General features: G+C 42.3%; 1 protein-coding gene across 3 annotated transcripts in view; it reads right to left on the bottom strand.

Annotated features, from left to right (window-relative positions):
* Positions 1-13823, bottom strand: part of Fbxw4 (F-box and WD repeat domain containing 4) — a 64939-nt gene extending 51116 nt beyond the window's left edge. Inside the window, exons 1-5 of one of the 3 annotated variants that reach the window (XM_033761461.1) lie at positions 13794-13823; positions 12037-12132; positions 8220-8405; positions 7567-7699; positions 2773-2867 (exon numbers count right to left, since the gene is read on the bottom strand). In XM_033761461.1, the coding sequence (XP_033617352.1) occupies positions 2773-2867; positions 7567-7699; positions 8220-8405; positions 12037-12131 (509 nt within the window). In that variant the 5' untranslated portion in view covers position 12132; positions 13794-13823. Of the gene's footprint in view, positions 1-2772; positions 2868-7566; positions 7700-8219; positions 8406-12036; positions 12296-13793 lie in introns of those variants that run through there. The other 2 variants (XM_019207788.2, XM_033761460.1) reach the window with 2 other exon arrangements.
* Between the last annotated feature and the right edge of the window lie 6330 nt (positions 13824-20153).

Here is a 20153-nt window from a genome sequence, read left to right as displayed (position 1 = left end):
AGCAGTAGAAGCCACTGAGGAAACACCACATCAGGTAAAAGCAGATTCTGGTCAATATAAGAGTATAGCTAGCTCTTTGGATTTAACTCAGTGGTTCTGCTGCCTGCCTTGCAAGCAAAAAGGACCCAAGTTTGATTCTCAGCACCAAATAAATAAATAAATAAATAAAGAGCACAGCTCTATCTGCGCATGGTGGCACATCCCTATAATCCCAGCACTCGGGAGGCTGAGGCAGGAAGATCACTGTAAATTCAAGACCAGCCTGGGATACATAGTGAGTTCCAGGTCAGTCTCAACTACATAAGGAGACCCTGTCTCAAAAAAAACAAAACAAAACAAAAAAAAGAGTATAGCTCTTTTACCTTTTCAGAGTCTTTTCATATAGTGTTTTGTTTCAGGTCATCTTCATTAACACTCTAGTAAGGTCTACAGAGGAAAGAGCACTTGCACTGAAGAGATGAGGGAGCTCAAGCTAAAAGGAAATGTCACCTTGGCCACCCTGTGAAAAGACAGCAAAGCAGAGCTCATCTCCTGGAATGCTCTGAGGAACAGACCCTGGATTTGGGAGCCAGTGCCTCCCAAAGGTAGAGAAATGGATGAGTTTATTGAAAGATTCAAAGTTAGAGAAACAATGAAAAAAAATTATTTATAAGGAAACGCTACATTAGGTAAACGAGATTCTAGCTGAACCCAGTATATCTTCAAGAGGAAAAAAGCAGGGTGGGCAGAGATAACACTAACACATGCCCTAGTGATGGCAGTCACACAGTAGTAGCAACATTAGAAAGCTAAGTCCTGGCCTGAAGCCAGTCTCCAAGTTGTGACCCAAAATCCAAACTTGAGATCAGAGTTTATTGTGATTTCAAGTGTTCTTAAAGATGAGAGCACACTCTGTTCTTAACCTCCTGACTGACCGCACCTACACGAGGTGCTGTGTTCTCTTCTGTAAGAGGTGGCCTGACATTCCAGAGGGAGAGGCTGGGGTGGGGAGGGGGACACACACCATGTCCAGTTCTGAAGAGCTTCTGTCCACCACTGGCCCCTCTACCACCAGTCCGTGGAAGCCAGTAGAAGTTCACAGGCAACCACTAAGACAAAGTGACACCTGTCACCCCACACCCGGTCCCATTTTCCTCCAGTCTTCACACATTCTAGCCACAGACACCAAACTTATCTACTATGCTGTAAGAAGGGCAGGTGTTAGGGAGAAACTGAGGAGGAGACAAAGCTCAATGGCTCCATTTTCCACCCTCTGCTCCCACACACTTAGCCTCTCCACTCCCTGCTGGTCTTTCCTAGGATTGCTGGAATGATTTGTTCTGAACAACGACAGGTTTATAGGTTAGCCGACACCTCTGCTCTGTGGAATTTTAATTAACTTCTCCCATCGTCAATATGCTAAGGAATGGGGTCTCCATTCTCAGGTCAGCAAAGTGTTTCAGGTCCTGCTATATCAGCCGTCAAATTGAAGAATTAATGACGTGGCTAATCGGCTCTAATTCTTAGGAAGAAAAAAATTTGAAAAGGAGCTGGGGAAGGAAGCAGGAGGAGGGGTGCAGGCCCCGTGAGGGGAGGAGAAAGAGGCTAAAGGGGACTGAGCAAAGGGAGGACCAACTTGCTCATAAAACAAGCAACTAACTTAATCCAGCGTTGGACAGTAGCACCCCGACCGCTTGCCCATCTCCCTTCAGGTGGGATAAAGGAGACACACATAGGCAAAGACTAGTGATATCATGACAGAGCAGGTACAGCAGAGAGTCTGCACACCCTCTGTGCACACAGACTGAGGGGCTTGGCATGTTTCAAAGAGCCTAGAAAGCAGAAGTCAGGACACAAAGCTCCTGCGTTCATATTTCTCTAGGTAAACCTACAGAAATACCAATCAGGCCCAAGGGTAGGGTGATACCATCATCAAAAATGTCACACTACTGCTACAACTGTCAATGTTCCTGCTCCTCCACACACATATATCTGGAAACAGACACAAACCCCTCTTGACAACTGCAGCCTGTAATGGATGCTCCACAGGACATCTTCCGGGGGAAGAAAGAAGAGATGTGGGTAGTGCGAGCAGGTGAGTACTGTTGCAACCTTCAGAAATGCTGGCAGGCTTCTGTTTGAAGCAACCCTAGAGGGCATCTGCTCCAAAATGGTCACCCCTGTTAACAGCTGGACTCTTACAAACCAGTTTGGTTTCTTTTCCTTAACATTTCTGAGGAAATCAACCCCTAGAAAGTTATCCCAACCCATGAATATATGAAAAAAATCCTCAAATGTCTTGGAGAATTTAAAAATCTCTAAGATAATGGCTCAAAGCAACCTAGAAAATGCAGGTTGAAGATTTTCTAGCTCATCTGACCTAGTGAAACAAAAGCATCACAGAAAGTCCTCTATTTACAAACATTCAAGTTGTGAACTTTCACAGATACAAGTGGACCTCGCATCATAAACATCTGTAAATGCAAACAGATTGTGGAAGTAGCTCCTGGGTCTGCGGGACAGTGTCGCACTGGTGCCGATGTACGGTGAGATAGTGTACTGAGGTAGGGTGCCCAGTCAGAGCCCAGGATGTCCGGAAAGCAAGAGAAAAAGCAGTAGTGATGTGGAGGGGACTGCCAGGAAGCTCACAGAAATATACGTTGTGTCAAGACTCACTTTGTCAGACATACAAATGAATTTGACTTACGAATATTCTCCCGAAATAGAGCTCATTCGTAAGTCAGGGACCTACTGTAGATGGGACAAATCACATCCAAAAAATGTCTTCCTTACCTTAGTAATGGGCTGATAGCAATGGACCAGACTCGGTCTTCAGTCTGGATGGTGTGTAAACACTGCCCCAGCCGGCCTGAGGCCAAAGGCCATACCTGGAAACAGGAGAGGAAAGGCTCTCATTGGCACTGCCTGGGATTAGGGGGAAGAAAGATGTAGCAGGTGGGTGACTATCCTCGTGAAGTGATAAAGAATCCTCTCGGTCCTGCACACACACAGCTCAGGCATCGGTAGAGGGACCTCTGCAGCTTCGGGTTCATCTACACTCAGACAGACCCTAACTCCCAGTCCTACCTACTTTCTGATTCCACCAAAGGCCATCATGTACTAGCCAATTTTATACTAGAAAAACAGAAATTTCCCACTCCTCAGCTTGACTAACAAGGGGTGGATAAATGGGGCTTGCCTCTCTCAGCAACTTTCCCAAGTTTGTGATCTTCCTTTCTCCTATTTCTTACCATGGAAGGAGACGAAGAGACTTCAAAGCAGGTAAGGGATGTGTTGTTTATTTGTTTGTTCATATTGCCCAGGACCCAGTGCTATTCACATCAACCGGGAATTTAGCACCTAGTGTCACCAAAAGCAGCAGCAAAGCTTAACTCTTTTAAGCTTCCATATCTCCTACAGGTTAAAAATATTGCTTGGAGCACATTATCTGGACCCTATCAGTCAGGAATGTACATTAGCAGCCACTCTGGGCTTAACTCTAATCAACACTCACAGAGCCCTCTCAGCAGTCAGTGCATTTAGAAATCTCCCATTAAGCACTGGTCTCCCCTTCACCTCACCCTACTCCAGATGACACACAGGCACATAAGCCTCTAACCAAACAGAAAGAAAACCTCAAATGTGTAGGGCTGTCCCCAGACAGTAGCCAAGAGCGATCATCCCAAGACAGCCAGATGGATCAGTGACCTCTCAAGGTCCCTACAGGGCTATAAGAGGAACACAGCAAATGCAGGCAGGACCTTAGATGGAAGAACTTTAAGGAAACATTCCTCCAGTCTAAGGGTAGGTGACGGAACAGGGGTGGTCCTGCCTTCCTGGGTCACATGGTATCTCTTCCCTATGAAAGGAAAAAGAGTTGAGGGGAGAGGGTGTGTGTGTGTACGTGTGTGTGTGAGAGAGAGAAAGACGGAGAGACAGACTGTGTGTGTGTTGGGGTGACTGTGTGAGTACTTGTTTCCAGGGAAAGAAAATAAATTCAACTAGAAGGTCCTGAACAAGGAGAGGCCGAAAGCAAAAGTAAACTCTGCAATTCTCTCTGAAATGTCAAGATTCCAGTTTACTCTGGGCTTTATAGTCAGCCTTTTTGTTAACAACTCTATGTATTTCTGATTTCCTCCTTTAGATTGCCCAGTTTGGAAGAGAGCTTTCCCTTGTCCCTGATATAAATTCCTTGGGAGGCAGGCTGTTGCCTGCATGGAAGCGGGGCATTAAGGAATCTGATTTACAAACTCTCTGGGGACAGCCTGAATTCACTGGTACCCTCTATGGAGAGGACCGGTAGACTCCTAGATTCTGCAAACCACAGAAAAAGGCTCCTGGTGTCTCAGAGTAGCTCAGGAAGCACATCGCCAATTTCAAGTAAGACTTGGAAAGCAGCCCTCAAAGCCTACACACCACAGCACTACATATGCCAGAAGCATGAGTGTCCCTGAACCTGAGGGACAAGAACTGACACAGTACAATGGACATATCTTTACTCTCAAGAGTCAAATTTATAACAGACTCACTTTGGAAAGTAAATATATAGTGGGAATGCACTTATATAGCCCCTTTCAAAAAACACATTGGGGGTAGCAAGACCCTTAAAATGACCAAAGCTTTTAACTCAGAATTTGAATGCTGAGAGCTCATGCTAAGAAAATAATCCTAACACAAAGAAAAATTTAAGCTGGGCATGGTGGCGCACGCCTGTAATCCCAGCACTCGGGAGGCTGAGACAGGAGGATCGCTGTGAGTTCGAGACCAGCCTGGGCTACACAGTGAGTTCCAGGTCAGTCTCAACTACATAGTGAAACCCTGTCTCAAAAAAACCAAAAAAGAAAAAAGAAAAATTTAAACAGTAAAATATTCCCCTCAGCCTGCAGTTGCAGAAAAAGTATGTACAGGCTTTGGGATCCAACCAATCTTGACTATTACTTGTTGGCGCTGATCTTAGAGATGCCTCATAATTTGAAAAGAAATAGTCTTAATTTCCTGTCATTTGATTGGCTTGGGAGCAGTGAAGGGGATTAGGAAAGACACTTCTGGGTGTGTCCGGTCACCCAGGTTGACTTGGGAATTACATCTGGTCCTCATCCCGTCCTCTCTGGCACTGTCCCCCTGCTCTGCTTCCTAACTCCGCCACAGCCTTCTGCCATGTTGTTCTGACTCGGAGTCAGGTGAATACGTACTGAATCCCTGAAGCCATGAGTCAAATTAAACCTCTCCACTTTTTTATTTTATTTATTTATTTATTTATTTTTTGAGGCAGGGTCTTACTGCGTAGGTTAGGCTGGCCTTGATCTCACTATGTGGCCCAGGCTGGCCTCAAACTCGCAGTGATTCCCTTGCCTCAGCCTCCCAAGTGCTGGGATTGCAGGTGTGCACCACAACACCCAGCACCTCTCCTCTTTTTAAGGTTGTGGGTGTCGAGTATTGTGTTCCATCAATGGGAAAGCTAACACAGTACCTCACAGCCAGGCCAACCCTGCTAAAGCCCCAGACACGATAAACACCAGTCAGTAAATCTGAAACTGGGACTGGAGAGATGGCAAGGAAGAAGGATATTTCTGGGGCAGTGCCTGGCTCAGAAGTTTTACAAAGAGAATGTTTTGCTCCTTTCATCCCATAAAAACAAACGTCTCTTTCCTAAAAGATAGTACCTATTTGGAAAACTTCAAAAAAATAGGCAACAGAGGTTTCTGTCTATAACATTACTTGTAAGATCTGCTGTAGGTTTGGGTATATTAGAAGTATACAAAAACAGCTGTAGAATTGATGCAATTGAAAAGAAATGGAGAAATGTTATAAAAGACAAACTGTGAGTAATGTGAAAATGGGCCAAGAAATAGAAGGTGGCAGACACACAGACAAGAGCAGAAAGGAAGGAGACCCAAGCTGCACACAGAATACCAGAAAAGATGAGCCAGCCAGGAGGTCACCAGGGGCTCCACAGCCACTGGTCCTCTCTTAGGAGGTAAGGAACAACAGAGAAGGGCATTCTGTCAAAACCTAAAAGAAATCTTCAAAAGGAAGATGGCAGACTGTGATACAATTTCTAGAAGTAGGGAGTATCTATTTTAATTTTTTAAATCCAAGCTATTAAATAAAGCTGAATCGATACTTATGTATGAAATCCAATATCCCATGAAAAGTTGCTATCCTTCTTCAACTGTTATCAGTCCATGCCCTCAAATTGCTACATGTAGTTAAAAGCTTAGTTTATGCTGCTCTAGGTGCCAGAACAGAGAATAGAAGAAAAAGATGTACTAACAAGGAGGAACCAAGGAAAGCCAGAAGACATGACAGGAAGATGCTAGAACGAGATGGGAATATGTAGGTCACATATGCCACAAGAAATTTCTATACACATTTCCTTTTGAGCTGCCGGGCAAGTTAAGGCTAGCATCTTTGCGGGCAATGTTATAAAAGCAGTGACCAGTCAAAATCTGAAGTACTGGGGAGGGGAAGAAGAAGCAAATGACAGGAAGTTCAGTTTCCACGTTGGTCTGAAACACCTGTGGGATATGACCCAGGCTTCCTGTGCTAGTGTGCTTCCTCTGATTCAATACAAAATCTAAGACAGAATACAGTGAAGGCAAAAGCTTCCATAAATAGAAGGGAACCTATTTAGTCCTTTTTATATAAGTTAGCAATAGGAAGGAGTAATCACTAGAGGGTGTATGAAGCCACCAAAGTTCCTGAGTATAGACTGTAATTTACCTCTCCTGATCTCTCTATATTTATTAGGAGCCCATTTGCTGACACCAACAAGTATTTTGCTGCTGCTAGAGCTATGGAGCCTGTAGATGCTGGGAAATAGACAAGCAAGACACTGCTGGCCCTCCTGCACCATCAACTAAATTATCAGCAAAGTTCCTATGGCAGCCCGAAAGGACCAGACTCATGAACTAGCTAGGGCTGCTGGACAAAAGCTTGGAGAATTTCTTCTCTGTCTCCTGAGTGGAAGCCTACTTGTCCCAGATGTGGATGAGCTGAGTCCACAGAGCAAGAGTCATGCTGTTTATCAGCCTCATTCTTTTATGCCTTAGTGGATGTCTGCCGGCCTGGCAATGTGGCAGTGACACAACAAACCTTTCTCCCTCATCTCTACTACTCACTGACCACATCACTCTCCAGAGAAGCAGTAAAAACACATTTTAATTATCAGCCTAATTGCTTACAAACAAGGTGGTAAAAAATTAACCTCCCTAAACAGACAGCAAGCAAAAGGTGGGAGATTTTAAAATAAAATATTGGGGTCAGAACTCAACCCACAAATTTGAGGAAACTCAGCCTAGGGAGGAAAAGCTGGCCAGGCCCTCTGTTTTTGAGTTCACGCCACATTTCAAGTGAGTGGCAGGCTTCCCAGCCACTGTCCACTCCTCTCCCATCCAGCTGGCAAGGATGAAGCCTGGCATGGCAAGCTACCTGCCAGAGGCACATAAGTGAGCTCTGTATTGTGTCGTTTCTCCCTGCCCCACCCAACGTTCTCAGCCAATCCCAGGGTACAAGGCCCTCTCTACACTCTCCAACCCTACTCCCCGCAGACAGCAGGGAACAATATATAAGGGGAGACCATCTCACCTTGGCAGTCCTGTCCCTGGAGCCACTCACAATGATGCCCCCTTTGCAGTCCACACAGTTCACCTCCTGTTCATGAGCCGAGTACTTGACAGCAAAGGTGCTGTGAATCTTATGAACACCAATCTTCCCATCTCTAGGAGAGAAATAAGGAGCCCCCCCGCGAAAAGCCAATTACTCTCTCTGTAGGTAGAGAACAAATGTACAGAAACAAGCCAGGTTTCCAACAACACCCAAATACGCAAAGCACTAGACAAGTGCTGAGCTTCTAGATACCTTTACTTCTTCAGCACACTGAGGACTAAACAAAGCTGAGATAAAATAAACTCCCTGGAGGGTATCAAAATCAGCTTCACTTTGCAGTAAAAGCTCTTCCAGCGTTCCTTTTCCAGTTAACCCTATGAACTGCTTTGGGTAACTCTCTGCTTTAAACAGAAAAATTATTATTTTTATTTTTTTTTTTTTTTTTTTTTTTTGGTACTGGGGATTGAACTTGGGTCCCTGTACTTGCGAGGCAGGTGCTGGAACCACTGAGCTAAATCACTGGCCAGAAAAATTAATTTTGAAAACAACGTTCCATCTTCTAGTATCCCTCATCCCTTTGGGGTTGAGATAGGAGGTTTCTGAAGAGGGTGGAAGAAACCTTCAGGACCTACCCTCCTGCACTGATAATATGTGAGCTGGCCAGCACAAAGTGACAAACATCCTCATCGTGCCCAGCGAAGACTCCAAGAGGCCGACGGTTCAAGCTGGCACCATCTGGGCGAAACTGGTACGCCAGGATGAAATTAGCTTGGGAGATGTACAGAGAATCATCCTCTAATTGCATCCAAGGCATCTGACTGCAGAGATGGAAAAGAAAATGTAAGGTTGACTCCAATCTTTAAAAAAAGCTGACCAATCCCCCATTTAGCAAGTCTAACCTGCAAGACTCCAACCTACACCTTAATCCCTGCCTTCCAAGTTGCCCACTCTCAGCTACCCTCAGAAAGCCAGCATGACGGGTGCTTTGTGGTGACATAATCTCCTTCAAACCTCCTGAAAGAGTCAGAACTGCAGAACCAATTAAATATCTCTTTTAATTGGAGAATGCATAATATTTGAATTACTGGCTACTTATACTTCTCAAGAGTAGGCAGAATTCACAAAATTAAATGGTTGATAGCCAGGCATCATGGCACATGCCTGTGATCCCAGCACCTGGGAGGCTGAGGCAGGAGAATCACAGGTTCAAGTCCAGCCAGGGCAACTTAGCAACTCAGCGAGACACTATCTCAAAATAAAAAAAAAAAAAATTTAAAGTGCTATGATGTAGCTCAGTGGGAAGGCCTTGAAAATTTAATTCCCTGTACTGCAAAGAAAGAAAAAAATATTCAATAGTTAAGGAATAAGGAGGGTCAAAAAGAAATCCTCTAGTCAAGTGAAATTACTTTCTTTCATTCTTCAAACCGGGTGAGGTTTTTTTTTTGGGGGGGGTACCAGGGATTGAACTCAAGACCTTGAGCTTTCAAGGCAGGTGGCAGCACCTCTGAACTAAATCCCCAGCCCAAGGTGACTTTCCATTGTTCTTCATCCTTAAGACACAGATCATTGAGAATCTACTGGGAAATAGTGATGGCAATAGAGAAGAGTGTGCCCAAGGAAGCCCAATTCCTTTGTCCTACTAGAGCAAAAGGGCCTTTAGAAGTGAAAGAAATCAGGCCCCTTCAGCAAGGGATGGTAATGTACTGATTAGACGCCTAGATCCTCCCAGAGCTATTTGCATTTCTGTACTGGAGGGTAGGTGTAACAATGGAAAAACAACTCCACAGCAGTCTGCTACAGTTAAGGAGCCACAGAAAACCAGCTTCTACAGCAACTGATAAGAGAAAACTACAAATGGTTGAAGATCTCCCCTCCAACCTGTAGAAGAAATAAAGGTTAGAAGCCACAGACCAGTCCCATGGCACCGGGTGAGCCTTTAGAAGGAAAAAGACTGCAGGAGACTATGCTTTCTGGTGGGACTATCTGCCCCCTTTCAAGGTGGACGGCCCACTTGCCTTACCTACCCAGGGGTCCCAGAAAAAGCAACGGAGCAGCTGACTCATGCCCACATACAGATACCGTCTCCCACTGCCAAGCCTTTCTGAGCAAACTGAGCTGTGTTTCTTCCCCAAGCTCCTTAAAACAAGCGTCATGGGAATGTGGAAAAGTTTTGCAAATTGACTTGACGGACCATTAAATGCAGCTTGGACCTGGTAGTAACTGAGTTTCTGCCCATGAGGCCGTTAGGAGTGTGTGCATGTGTGACAGGGAACATGTGCAAATGTGTACAGATGTTGCACTCTCGCTCATTATGCACATTCAACATCCTGTGCATAAGTGTGGGCACACTCAAATTGGTAGCAAATAGGCACTGGATTCATGTATTTAGAGCCATCTGGTAAACAGTCATTAGCCTAGAGCAAGAAACAAACCAGGTTCATACTGGGTGAACAGTGGGGAATCCCAGGGCAGCCTGATGACTATTCTGTGTGTTTATTTGCCAAACTCCTTGAAACTAACCCAAAAAGACAACATCAAAGACAAAAGCTTGATGGAGAAATAAACTCTACTCTCTGATATTAAAAAGCACAAGTGGGAAGCAGAGGATAAAGTCCTTCATCATAAAAATTTATCCTTCTCAGGCTGGGGATTTACCTCAGTGGTGTGGCCATCTGCCTTGCCAGCCCAAGGTCCCGAGTTAGATCCCCAATACAAAAAAAAAAACAACTTATCCTTCTCTTCCATGGCTTCTCTGCCATCACCACCACCACACAACTCACAGCAGTTGATGCCAGTGAAACCAGCGATCACTGGACACAAGCAAGAGAGAAAGGGCTCAGTAGATGCAGCTCAGCAGAGCTCTATCTACCAGCACAAGGTTATGACACTCCTGAAGAGGGGGACTCATGAAGTTGTCTACCCACTGCTACCAATCAATGAGAAGCACATTTTAGATGGGGAGTCAAATGATGTCTTTGAAATAAATGAGCATGATGAAGCATAAAATTTATGGCATTAGCAGTGCCACAGCCATTGTGTTAGTCACTTTTCTCATCACTAGGACAAAAAACCCAGTATCTACAACTAAAAGAGGAGCAGCTTACTGTGGCTCACAGTTTAGTCCACAGTCAGCTGGCTCCTAGGCAGTATGATGTAGCCAAGGGGCACGGTAGAGCAAAAGCTGCTCACTCCAGGGACAGCAGGGAAGGGAGAGAGACCCTCCAAGCCACACCCCCAGGGACCTGCCTCCTCCAGCCAGACCTCCTAACAGCAAGTCAACTACAATGCTCCATAACCCAGTCACCTCCCAAGGACATGAGGCTTTGGGGGCCATCTAAACCACAACAGCAACAGGCCCAATCTCAACTCGCTGGCACTTTGTCTGCATTCTGCCTCTATAACATACATCCAAATGTTTAAATCTTATTTTCCCTTTTAACAAAGCAGAGGAGATGGGCTGGGAATGCAGCTCAGTGACAAGAGTGCTCCCATGCCTAGCATGTGCAAGACCCTCAGTTCAATCTCTAGCACACCGTACACACATGCAAAAGAGAGAGCTAAAGGAAGTTGAGTGAATTAGCAAATCCCTAGAGCAGAACAGCTAAAGACAAATAATTATAAAACAACATAGATTAGAACACTGGGAGCCAGGGATTTAGTACAGGAGTTTCGCCGCGTGCCTTGCAAGAGCAAGGACCTGAGTTCGATACCTGGTACCAAAACAAAAAATTTGGGGGGGGGGCTGGGGTTTAGCTCAGTGGTGCTGCCGCCTCACAAGCTCAAGGACCCAAGTTCGATCTCCAGTACCCCCCCGCAAAAAAACCACTGGGAATTATGAGTGCTGGGAATTGTGTTTCTATTTTCTCCTCTATATTTTTTACAATTTTTTCAATGTTTACTTATGAGTGCTGGAAATTATGTTTTCATTTTCTTCTCTATATTTTTATAATTTTTTCAAATTTCTATAATAAACTTTTTTTTTGGTACCAGGGATTGAACTTAGGACTTTGTACTTGCAAAGCAGGCAATGACATCACTGAGCTAAATCCCTGGCCCTATAATAAACTTTTTACTAATCGTAAATACATATAATTTTTAAAGTATAATTCTTATAGACTTTGGGGGGGGCGTGTTTCAGACAGGGTCTCACTATGTAGTTGAGACTGACCTAGAACTCAATATGTAGCCCAGACTGGTCTTGAACTCACAGCGATCCTCCTGCCTCAGCCTCCTGGATGCTGGGATGACACGCCTGCACCACCACGCCTGGCTCTTGTAGCTTTTTTTAAAAGTGAAAACAAGTCGTTCCTCTGACGCCTCCCTTGCAGTGTTTACTGAATGACCACTAACGCCCCAGCTAGGACAGCCTCCCTTGTACCAGAAGCCAGTTTCAGTTCCCATTACACTCTTCCGTCCCAGAAAGCTTCAAAGGACCCAGAGACCACTCGCCTGCATCTCCACTTCAGCAGAATCCCCTCTCGGCAGCGGCCCAGCCTCCAGTTCTGAGACACCTTTACCCGTTCCTTCACTGGGACACTGCTCATCCTACAGCCAAAAGAGCAGAAAATCCAGTTACTACACCTCATTACCAACAAGACAAAATCTCCACGGGCTTACTGCGTCAGGACATGGGAACACCCGAAGTATAAACCTGATAGGAGACCAAGGAGGTTAACTCTCCTCTCTCCATACTGAAATAACCAAGACAGCCAAGGAGAAAAGTCTGCCCTTTAAACTACTGAGTGAGAGAGAGAGAGAGAGAGTGTGTGTGTGTGTGTGTGTGTGTGTGTGTGTGTACACACACACATACATAACATACACTGACACCAAAGCACACTAACAGAAAAGAGACCGCAAATAGTTTGGGAACTTCTGAATGCCCATATGGGAAAAAAATGGACACTGACCCTACACCTAATACCAAACAGAAAAAGTAATTCAAAATAGATCATAAACCTAAACATAAAATCGAAAACTACAATGCTATTAAAAGAAAAGAAACAAAAGCATCTCTCTACCTACAGGGTTAGGCAAAATTTTCTTAGAACATAGAAAGCAATAACACAAAAGAAAAATCCAATAAATCAGACTTAATCAAAATTTAAAACTTATGCTCACCGGGGCAGGGGATTTAGCTCAGTGGTTCTGGTGACTGCCTCACCAGCGCAAGGACCTCAATTTGATCCCCAGTTAAAAAAACAAAACAAATCAAAAAAACTTATGCTCACCAAAATGAATACCCAAACTATAGTCATAGAAGAGTCACAAAATACATATCTAGCAAAGGATGTGTATATCCAGATGAGAAAATCCTCTATGTGTATGTATATATATATTTTGTTTTGTTTTTTGAGACAGGGTCTCACTGTGTAGTTGAGACTGACCTGGAAATCACTATGTAGCCCAGGCTGGTCTCAAACTCACAGCAATCCTCCTGCCTCAGTCTCCCGAGTGCTGGGATTACAGGTGTGTGCCACCATGCCTGGCTTTATGTATATATTTTTTAAAGACCAAAAGAAACTTTCCCATTTGGTTGTGGGAAAGCAAAATGCTACAGGCATTTTGGAGAAAAGTCTGGCAGTGTATTATAAATCTAAGCACATACCTACTCTATGACCCAGTGATTACCCAAGTAGAGTAAAACCGTATGTCCACAAAAAATTTCCCCAAGAATGCTCAAAGAAACTTCAGCCATTACAGCCAAAAGTTGTAAACAGCCACAGCACCCATCAACAGAAGAATGGTAAATACACTGTGATAAGTTCATACGATGGAATAATACTCAGCAATAAAAAGGAAACAAGTAGTACCAAAAACACAGTAATGTAGATGAATCACAAAAACATTACAATGAATGAAGAAAAAAAAAGCTCACAGAATTGCATGATTTTATTCACACAATGTTATTTTATTTTTTTCTTTCAGTAGCAGGGATTGAACTCAGGACCTCGCACTTGCCAGGCAGGCATATCACCATTCAACTACATCCCCAGCCCAACTAACCTATGATGTAAAAATCAGAATACCAATTACCACCTTAGTGGTCAGGGAACTAACAGGGCAGGCACATGCAGAAACTTTCTGGTTTTATGTTCAGCATCTAAATCTTGAGGAATCTGAGATATATAGCACATATGCACAAGTTAAAAATGTATTAAATGATCTACTTAAGGTTTGAGCATTTTGCCAGGTACAGTGGCACACACCTGTAACCCCAGCACTATAGGAAGCTGAAGCAGGAGGATCACAAGTGTGAGCCCAGCCTGGACAACTCAGTGACTTACCAAGATCCTGTCTCAAAAAAACAAAAAATAAAAAAAAATTAAAAAATACACACACACACACACACACACACACACATATATTTAAGGGATGGGGATGTAGCTCAGTACAAAGACCTTGGGTACAATCCCCAGTACCCCACCTCCAAAAAGAGCATTTTGCTCAAATACAAGTTCACCACATATAAAAATTTTTTAAAAATATATACTCTAATCAGCAATATGCAAGCATGTTGAAATATTTAGGGTTAAGGTACACTGGCTGGTATCTGTAACTTACTTTGAAATGTATGGTTAAGCAAATCTAGCCAAATAATTCTAGAACATGTAAGAGTATTCATTGCAAAATTAATTCAATTTTCTATTTGCTTTAATTTTTTGCTTAAAATGATGTTGGCTAGTGTGTGTAAAAGTATTTCTTGGGTGAGAAAGGCAACGGCCCTAAGAGCCAAAGGTGTACACCAGCAGGGGGATGGCACCGCTTAGGGTCAGGCATGTAGGGAGAAGAGCTCAAAACCCTTTTGGGAGTACACCTTTGGATAGAACTTTGAAATCATGGGTAAGAATTTGAAAATTCCATTTCAGGCTGCCTACACCTGCCTTCCATCTCCTTGCCTTGCGCCACTGGACAATATAAGGTACACTGTTTGAGATAAAGTGATAACTGTAATGTCAGACTATAAGTTCACTGGCCAAGGAGAGACACATTTCTCCCAGTCTACTTACCCCTTCACATTCACCACCCTTTACTAAAAGCAGGGAATTCCTTCTTTCAAGATTCTAATGGATATATAGTTAGAATGATGATTTTGGCAGGCAGAAAGATATCTAATCCATTTCTAGATATGCAGCTTCCTACTTCTGCCCTTATTTATCTGCACTGAATAATTATTTTTGGCTAATAATGTAATGAATGCACAGGGTAAAAAAAATGCAGATACACAGCATGAAACGTTAATGCAAGGTGAGTCATCCTTCTAACCCTATCAAGATGCCCTCCTCCTCTGCAGAGGCATGCACATATGTCACTAGTGTGTGTACACTCGTGTGTGTGACTATTCCCATATATATCCCTCATCACCTCCCTTTTCAGCACTAGGAACTGAGCCCAGGGCTTTCACACAGCAAGAGCCCCAACATTCAGGGACTTTTTAACATCAGATTAAAATTTCCACAGGCTTTAATTTTTTAAAAAAGCAACTGTCTCTGATATTTTTAAACCTAGATTTAGAACCATCTTTGATTTAGTTTAACTGATTGGAGACAGGGTCTTGTTACATAGCACAGGCCGGCTTGGAGCACATAATCCTCTTGCCTCAACCTCCTGAGTGCTGGGGTCACAGGTGTGCCACCATGCCCTTCCTGTCTGACTTTTAAAAAGGAAAGCACGAAGGGCCCGGGATTTAGTTCAGTGGTTGTGGCGCCTGCCTCACAACCTCAAGAGCCTGAGTTCAATCCCCAGTACCAAAAAAAAAAAGGAAAGCAAGAATTATTCAAACTGATATGAATTTAATATGTAACAAACCAAGTACAATTTTAAACTAAGGAAAAAAATCACTACTTAAATTAGTGCATATTTCTGTTAGAAGAACTGGAAAATGGAAAAAGAAATGCACACTTAGAACAGTGGAAAGGTAAATAGTACTAGTTTACTGTGGAAAGCCAACTTTGGGGTCTATATTCATCTTTGTATTTTTATATATATCTCCATTTTTCAACAATATAATATTTGGTAAGAGAGAAAAATATTCCTTAAAATAATAGGGGTTAAAGGGTATAGCTCAGTGATAAACATGGGGTAGCAGTCATCCTGGGTTTAATTCCCAGCACCAAATAATAACAGTGACAATAACAGTAAAATGTTATTGACAAAACTGGACATCTACAAATAAAGCAAAAAAACTGATTTAGATGGCTATCTCATAAAATATTATTAAATTAAAAAAGAAAGTCAATTTAAAATAATTTAACAAAGCACCGTAGTGCACACCTATAATAAATACAGCACTTAGGTAAGGTGAGGCAGACCTCTGTCTTAAACTAAAAATTTGTTGTTTGACAGGGTCCTCACTATGTAGTTCAGGTTGGCCCTGAACTCACCCTGCAGCCCAGGCAGACCTGGAACTCAAGGTGATCCTCCTGCTTCAGTGTTCCGAGTTCTGGGATTACAAGTGTGCAACACTGCCCCAGTCCCCAAAGTAGAAAAATGTTTAAAGGACTGGGGATAGAGATTGGTAGAGTACCCCTGGATTTTGTCCCCAGTACCACAAAACAAACTAGACAAAAATGAAATATAAACATATTCCATTAAAGAGATCATTAAACAATTATACAAACAATAAAAATATATCAATTACAAAGCACTCAAGTTTGATTCCATTAAATTTGAAATATTACATAAAGGGTAAAAAACATTAAAATAAAAGCAACGGTATGGAAAAAAAAAACCAACATTACAGTTACAAATCTTATCGCTAAAACTTTTAGAGAGTTGATAAAAATCTAACAAGACGGCTGGGGATTTAGCTCAGTGGTGCCACACCTGCCTTGCAAAAGCAAGGTCCCGGGTTTGATCCCCAGTACCAAAAGAAAACAAACAAACAAACAAGATAATACCCCAAGCCAGGCCTAGTGACATACTTCACAATTTCAGGTACTCAGGAAGCTGGCAGGAAGATCAAGGGTGGATGCCAACCTGCACAGCAAGATAAGAGTTCAGAAAGGCCTGGGAATATAGCTTATTGTAGAGCACTTGCCCATGAGCCCCTGGGTTCAACTTCTAATATTGAAAAAATAAATTAAAATATAACGCTTGGTCACCCATGTCCTACCAAAGCTGAGAAGTTACAGTGTTCACGCAATGAAATGCCAGGAGAAACATCTCACACAACACTACACTGAAGACACACACCTTAAAGCAATTATTAAAATACTGTACTGCCTCACGTCAATTAAGTGGAAAACCCAACTCGCTTTGGTTTATAAAGTGTTTGGTTATTTATTGCTGGTAGTACACTCAACTGATACAATCTTTAAGAAAGGAATTCTAAGACAAAGTCATTAAAAGATAGCTTCTGATCTATCGCTGACACTTTGAACACTATTTCACAAAGAAATAATTCAAAAGAAAAGCTACAGGGGCCGGGGATTTAGCTCAGCGGTTCGGTGGCCTGCCTTCAAGCGCAAGGACCTGAGTTCAATCCCCGGTACCAAAACAAAAAAGAAAAGAAAAGTTACATATATATGGTTTTGTGGGTATTTTTGTTTCCTGAAACATGGTTTTAGACTTTAACTCACAATCATTCTGTCTCAGCCTCTTGAATCTAGGATCATAGGCATATGCCACTGTGACTGGCAAAAAAAAAAAAGTACTTTTACAATGATATCTTTCACTGCAGCTATATATTAGAACTAAAATCTGGAAACGTCCCTAATACATGTCTGTAGGGAAGAAAAGCATATTAATACGATGGAATACACAGCCAATAAAAACGGCAAACATCAAGACTGCAAATCATTTGGAAACAACTATACAAGTAATGGTAATTTTTAAAAACTAAGTCAAATAAAAAAGACTAAGTCAAACTTATAAAAACCGAAAACCATAAAAATTATGCTTCCACAATAAGTCAGGAAATGCAAATACAGGTGAGCAATTTCTTAAAAATATATTACGTAATTGTTGACAGTTATAGCTACTTTCCTTTAAACTAAATACATTAAATAATTATAGGTCTGGGGATTTAGCTCAGTGGTGCCACCACACGCCTTGCAAGCACAAGGTCCTGAGTTCGATCTCTGGTACCAAAATAAATAAATAAATAGTTATAGAAAAGCACAGGACAGCCAGGCGTGGCGGCGCACTCCTGTAATCCCAGCACTAGGGAGGCTTAGGCAGGAGGACACCTCTGAGTTCAAGCCCAGGCTGGGCCACACAATGAGTTCAAGGCCAGCCTGAACTGCACAGCATGACCCTGTCTCAAAAAAACAAACAGAAAAAACACCCCAAAAAACCAGCAACAACGAAAAGAAAAACACAGAAGACTCAGGAAACTGGACTCTGTATCCTAGTTGTGTGTCACACAACGCCAGGTAACTGACTTCTCTGACTGTTCATGTCTTCATTTATGAAATGAGAATATGCCTCACACAGGTGTGGTATTTCAGAGGACATTCTAGCCAGGCACGGTGCTACACACCTGTACTCCCAGGCACTCAGAAAGCTGAGGCCAGCCTGGGCAACTTAGCAAGACCTTATGTCAGAATTAAAAAAAAAAAGCAAATGTGTGAGGATGTAGCTCATTTGTAGAGTGTTTGCCTAGCATGTGAGAGGCCCAGTGCTATCTACATGCAGAAGGTTGAATCTAAACCCAGATCTCTCACCATGTACTACACCAAAATCAAAATGCATCTATATCTAAAGGCTAAAACAGACACTTAAATCTGCTGAAGATAAAATGGGTAAAACTCTTGAAGACACAGATTCAGGCAAGGACTTTTTAAACAGAACACTAGTTACATAGGAAATTTCTTCAAAAATAAAAAAAAATGGGATATCAACTTAAAAACCTTTTGCACAGTAAAGGAAACAACCAACGGAGAAGAAACAACCTACAGAATGGGAAAAAGTTTTGCCAGCTACTCCTCAGACAGGGAACTAATAGTGAGACTATGTAAAGAACTCAAAAAAAAAAAAACAAACCCCTCAAAAAGTACCCTCCCAAAATAAAAGACCCGACTGAAATGAACACACAGTTTTCAGAAGTATAAATGGCCAATAAATACATGGAAAAATGTTTAACATTTCTGGCAATTAGAGAAATGCAAATTAGAATGACACTGAAACCAGGTATGGTGGCACACACCTGTAATCCCAGCATTCAGGAGGCTGAGGCAGGAGGATCACAGCAAGTGTAAGACCAGCCTGGGCTACATAATGAGTCCAAAGCCAGCCTTCCCTACAAAGAGAGACGTTGTCTCAAAAACAGAAAAAAGGGGGCGGGGATTTAGTTCAGTGGTTCTGGCACCTGCCTCGCAAATGCAAGAAGCCAACTTTGAGCCCCAGTACCCTCCCAAAAAAACAAACAAAAGCAACACTGATATTCTATCTTACTTCAGAAAGAATGACTATCATCAAGAAATCAAATAATAGCCAGGCATGGTAGAGCAAGCTTGTAATCCCAGCACTCGGGAGGCTGAGGCAGGAGGATCGCTGTGAGTTCGAGAGCAGCCTGGGCTACATAGTGAGTTCCAGGTCAGTCTGAACTACATAGTGAGACCCTGTCTCAAAAAAAAAAAACCAAAAAAACAAAAAAACAAAAACAACAAAAAGAAATCAAATAATAAATGCTGATAAGTCGGTGGGGAGTGAGGACAAGAACTCTTCTACCTCTTTGGTGGGAATGTAAATAGTGCTATCACTATGGAGATCAGTTTGGAGATTCCTCAAAAAACTAAAATTAAAGATTCCGTTCAACCTAGATATTCTCCTTCTAGGTATCTTTCTGAAAGAATTAAAGACATCATATTACAGTGATACATGTATATCCATGCTTATAGCAGCATAATTCATAATAGCTAAATCTTGGAAACAGACTGTGTCCATCAACAGATAAATGGATTTTAAAAGTATGGCATTTACACACACTGGAGTACTACTCTGCCATAAAGAATGATAGGCTTGAGTCATTTGTGGGAAAATGGATGCACCTCGAGACCATAATGTTAAGTGAAAATAAGTCAGACACTAAAACTTAAAAAAAAAAAATTTTTTTTTTTGTACTGAGGATTGAACTTGGGACCTTGCGCTTATGAGGCAGGAGGCAGCACCACTGAGCTAAATCCTCAGCCCTCAAGCTTAAATATTGCATGGTTTCTCTTATATGAGAAACTCAAGATATAAATAAAGAGCAACATAAAATAGATAATAGGAAGTAGTGAGACAGATCTTTTTGCAAATGAGAAAAGGGACCAAGAGATGAAGGGAGAGGAGGGGAAGAGTATGAAAAAAGGAATTAAGATGTGTTATGTACATGTACCAGCTCCCCCAAGAGGAGTATGATCATTATAACTACACATGTGTACTAATAAAAAAAATGAAAAAATACATACATGGTAGTTAATATCCATGAATGGTGTCATCACTAAAGCTAAGGGAATAATCGATCCTTTTTTTTTTATAACTTTTAGAAATTGTTCTTCTAGTATCAAATGTTGCCAAAAAACAAGCAAACAAACAAACAAACAAAAAAATCAATCCCCGGTACCAAAAAAAAAAAAAAAAAA

This window comes from Fukomys damarensis, unplaced genomic scaffold, assembly GCF_012274545.1.
Source record: "Fukomys damarensis isolate Sample0158 unplaced genomic scaffold, DMR_v1.0_HiC HiC_scaffold_8, whole genome shotgun sequence".
Taxonomy (NCBI): domain Eukaryota; kingdom Metazoa; phylum Chordata; class Mammalia; order Rodentia; family Bathyergidae; genus Fukomys; species Fukomys damarensis.
This window is presented reverse-complemented; position numbering and strand designations above follow the sequence as displayed.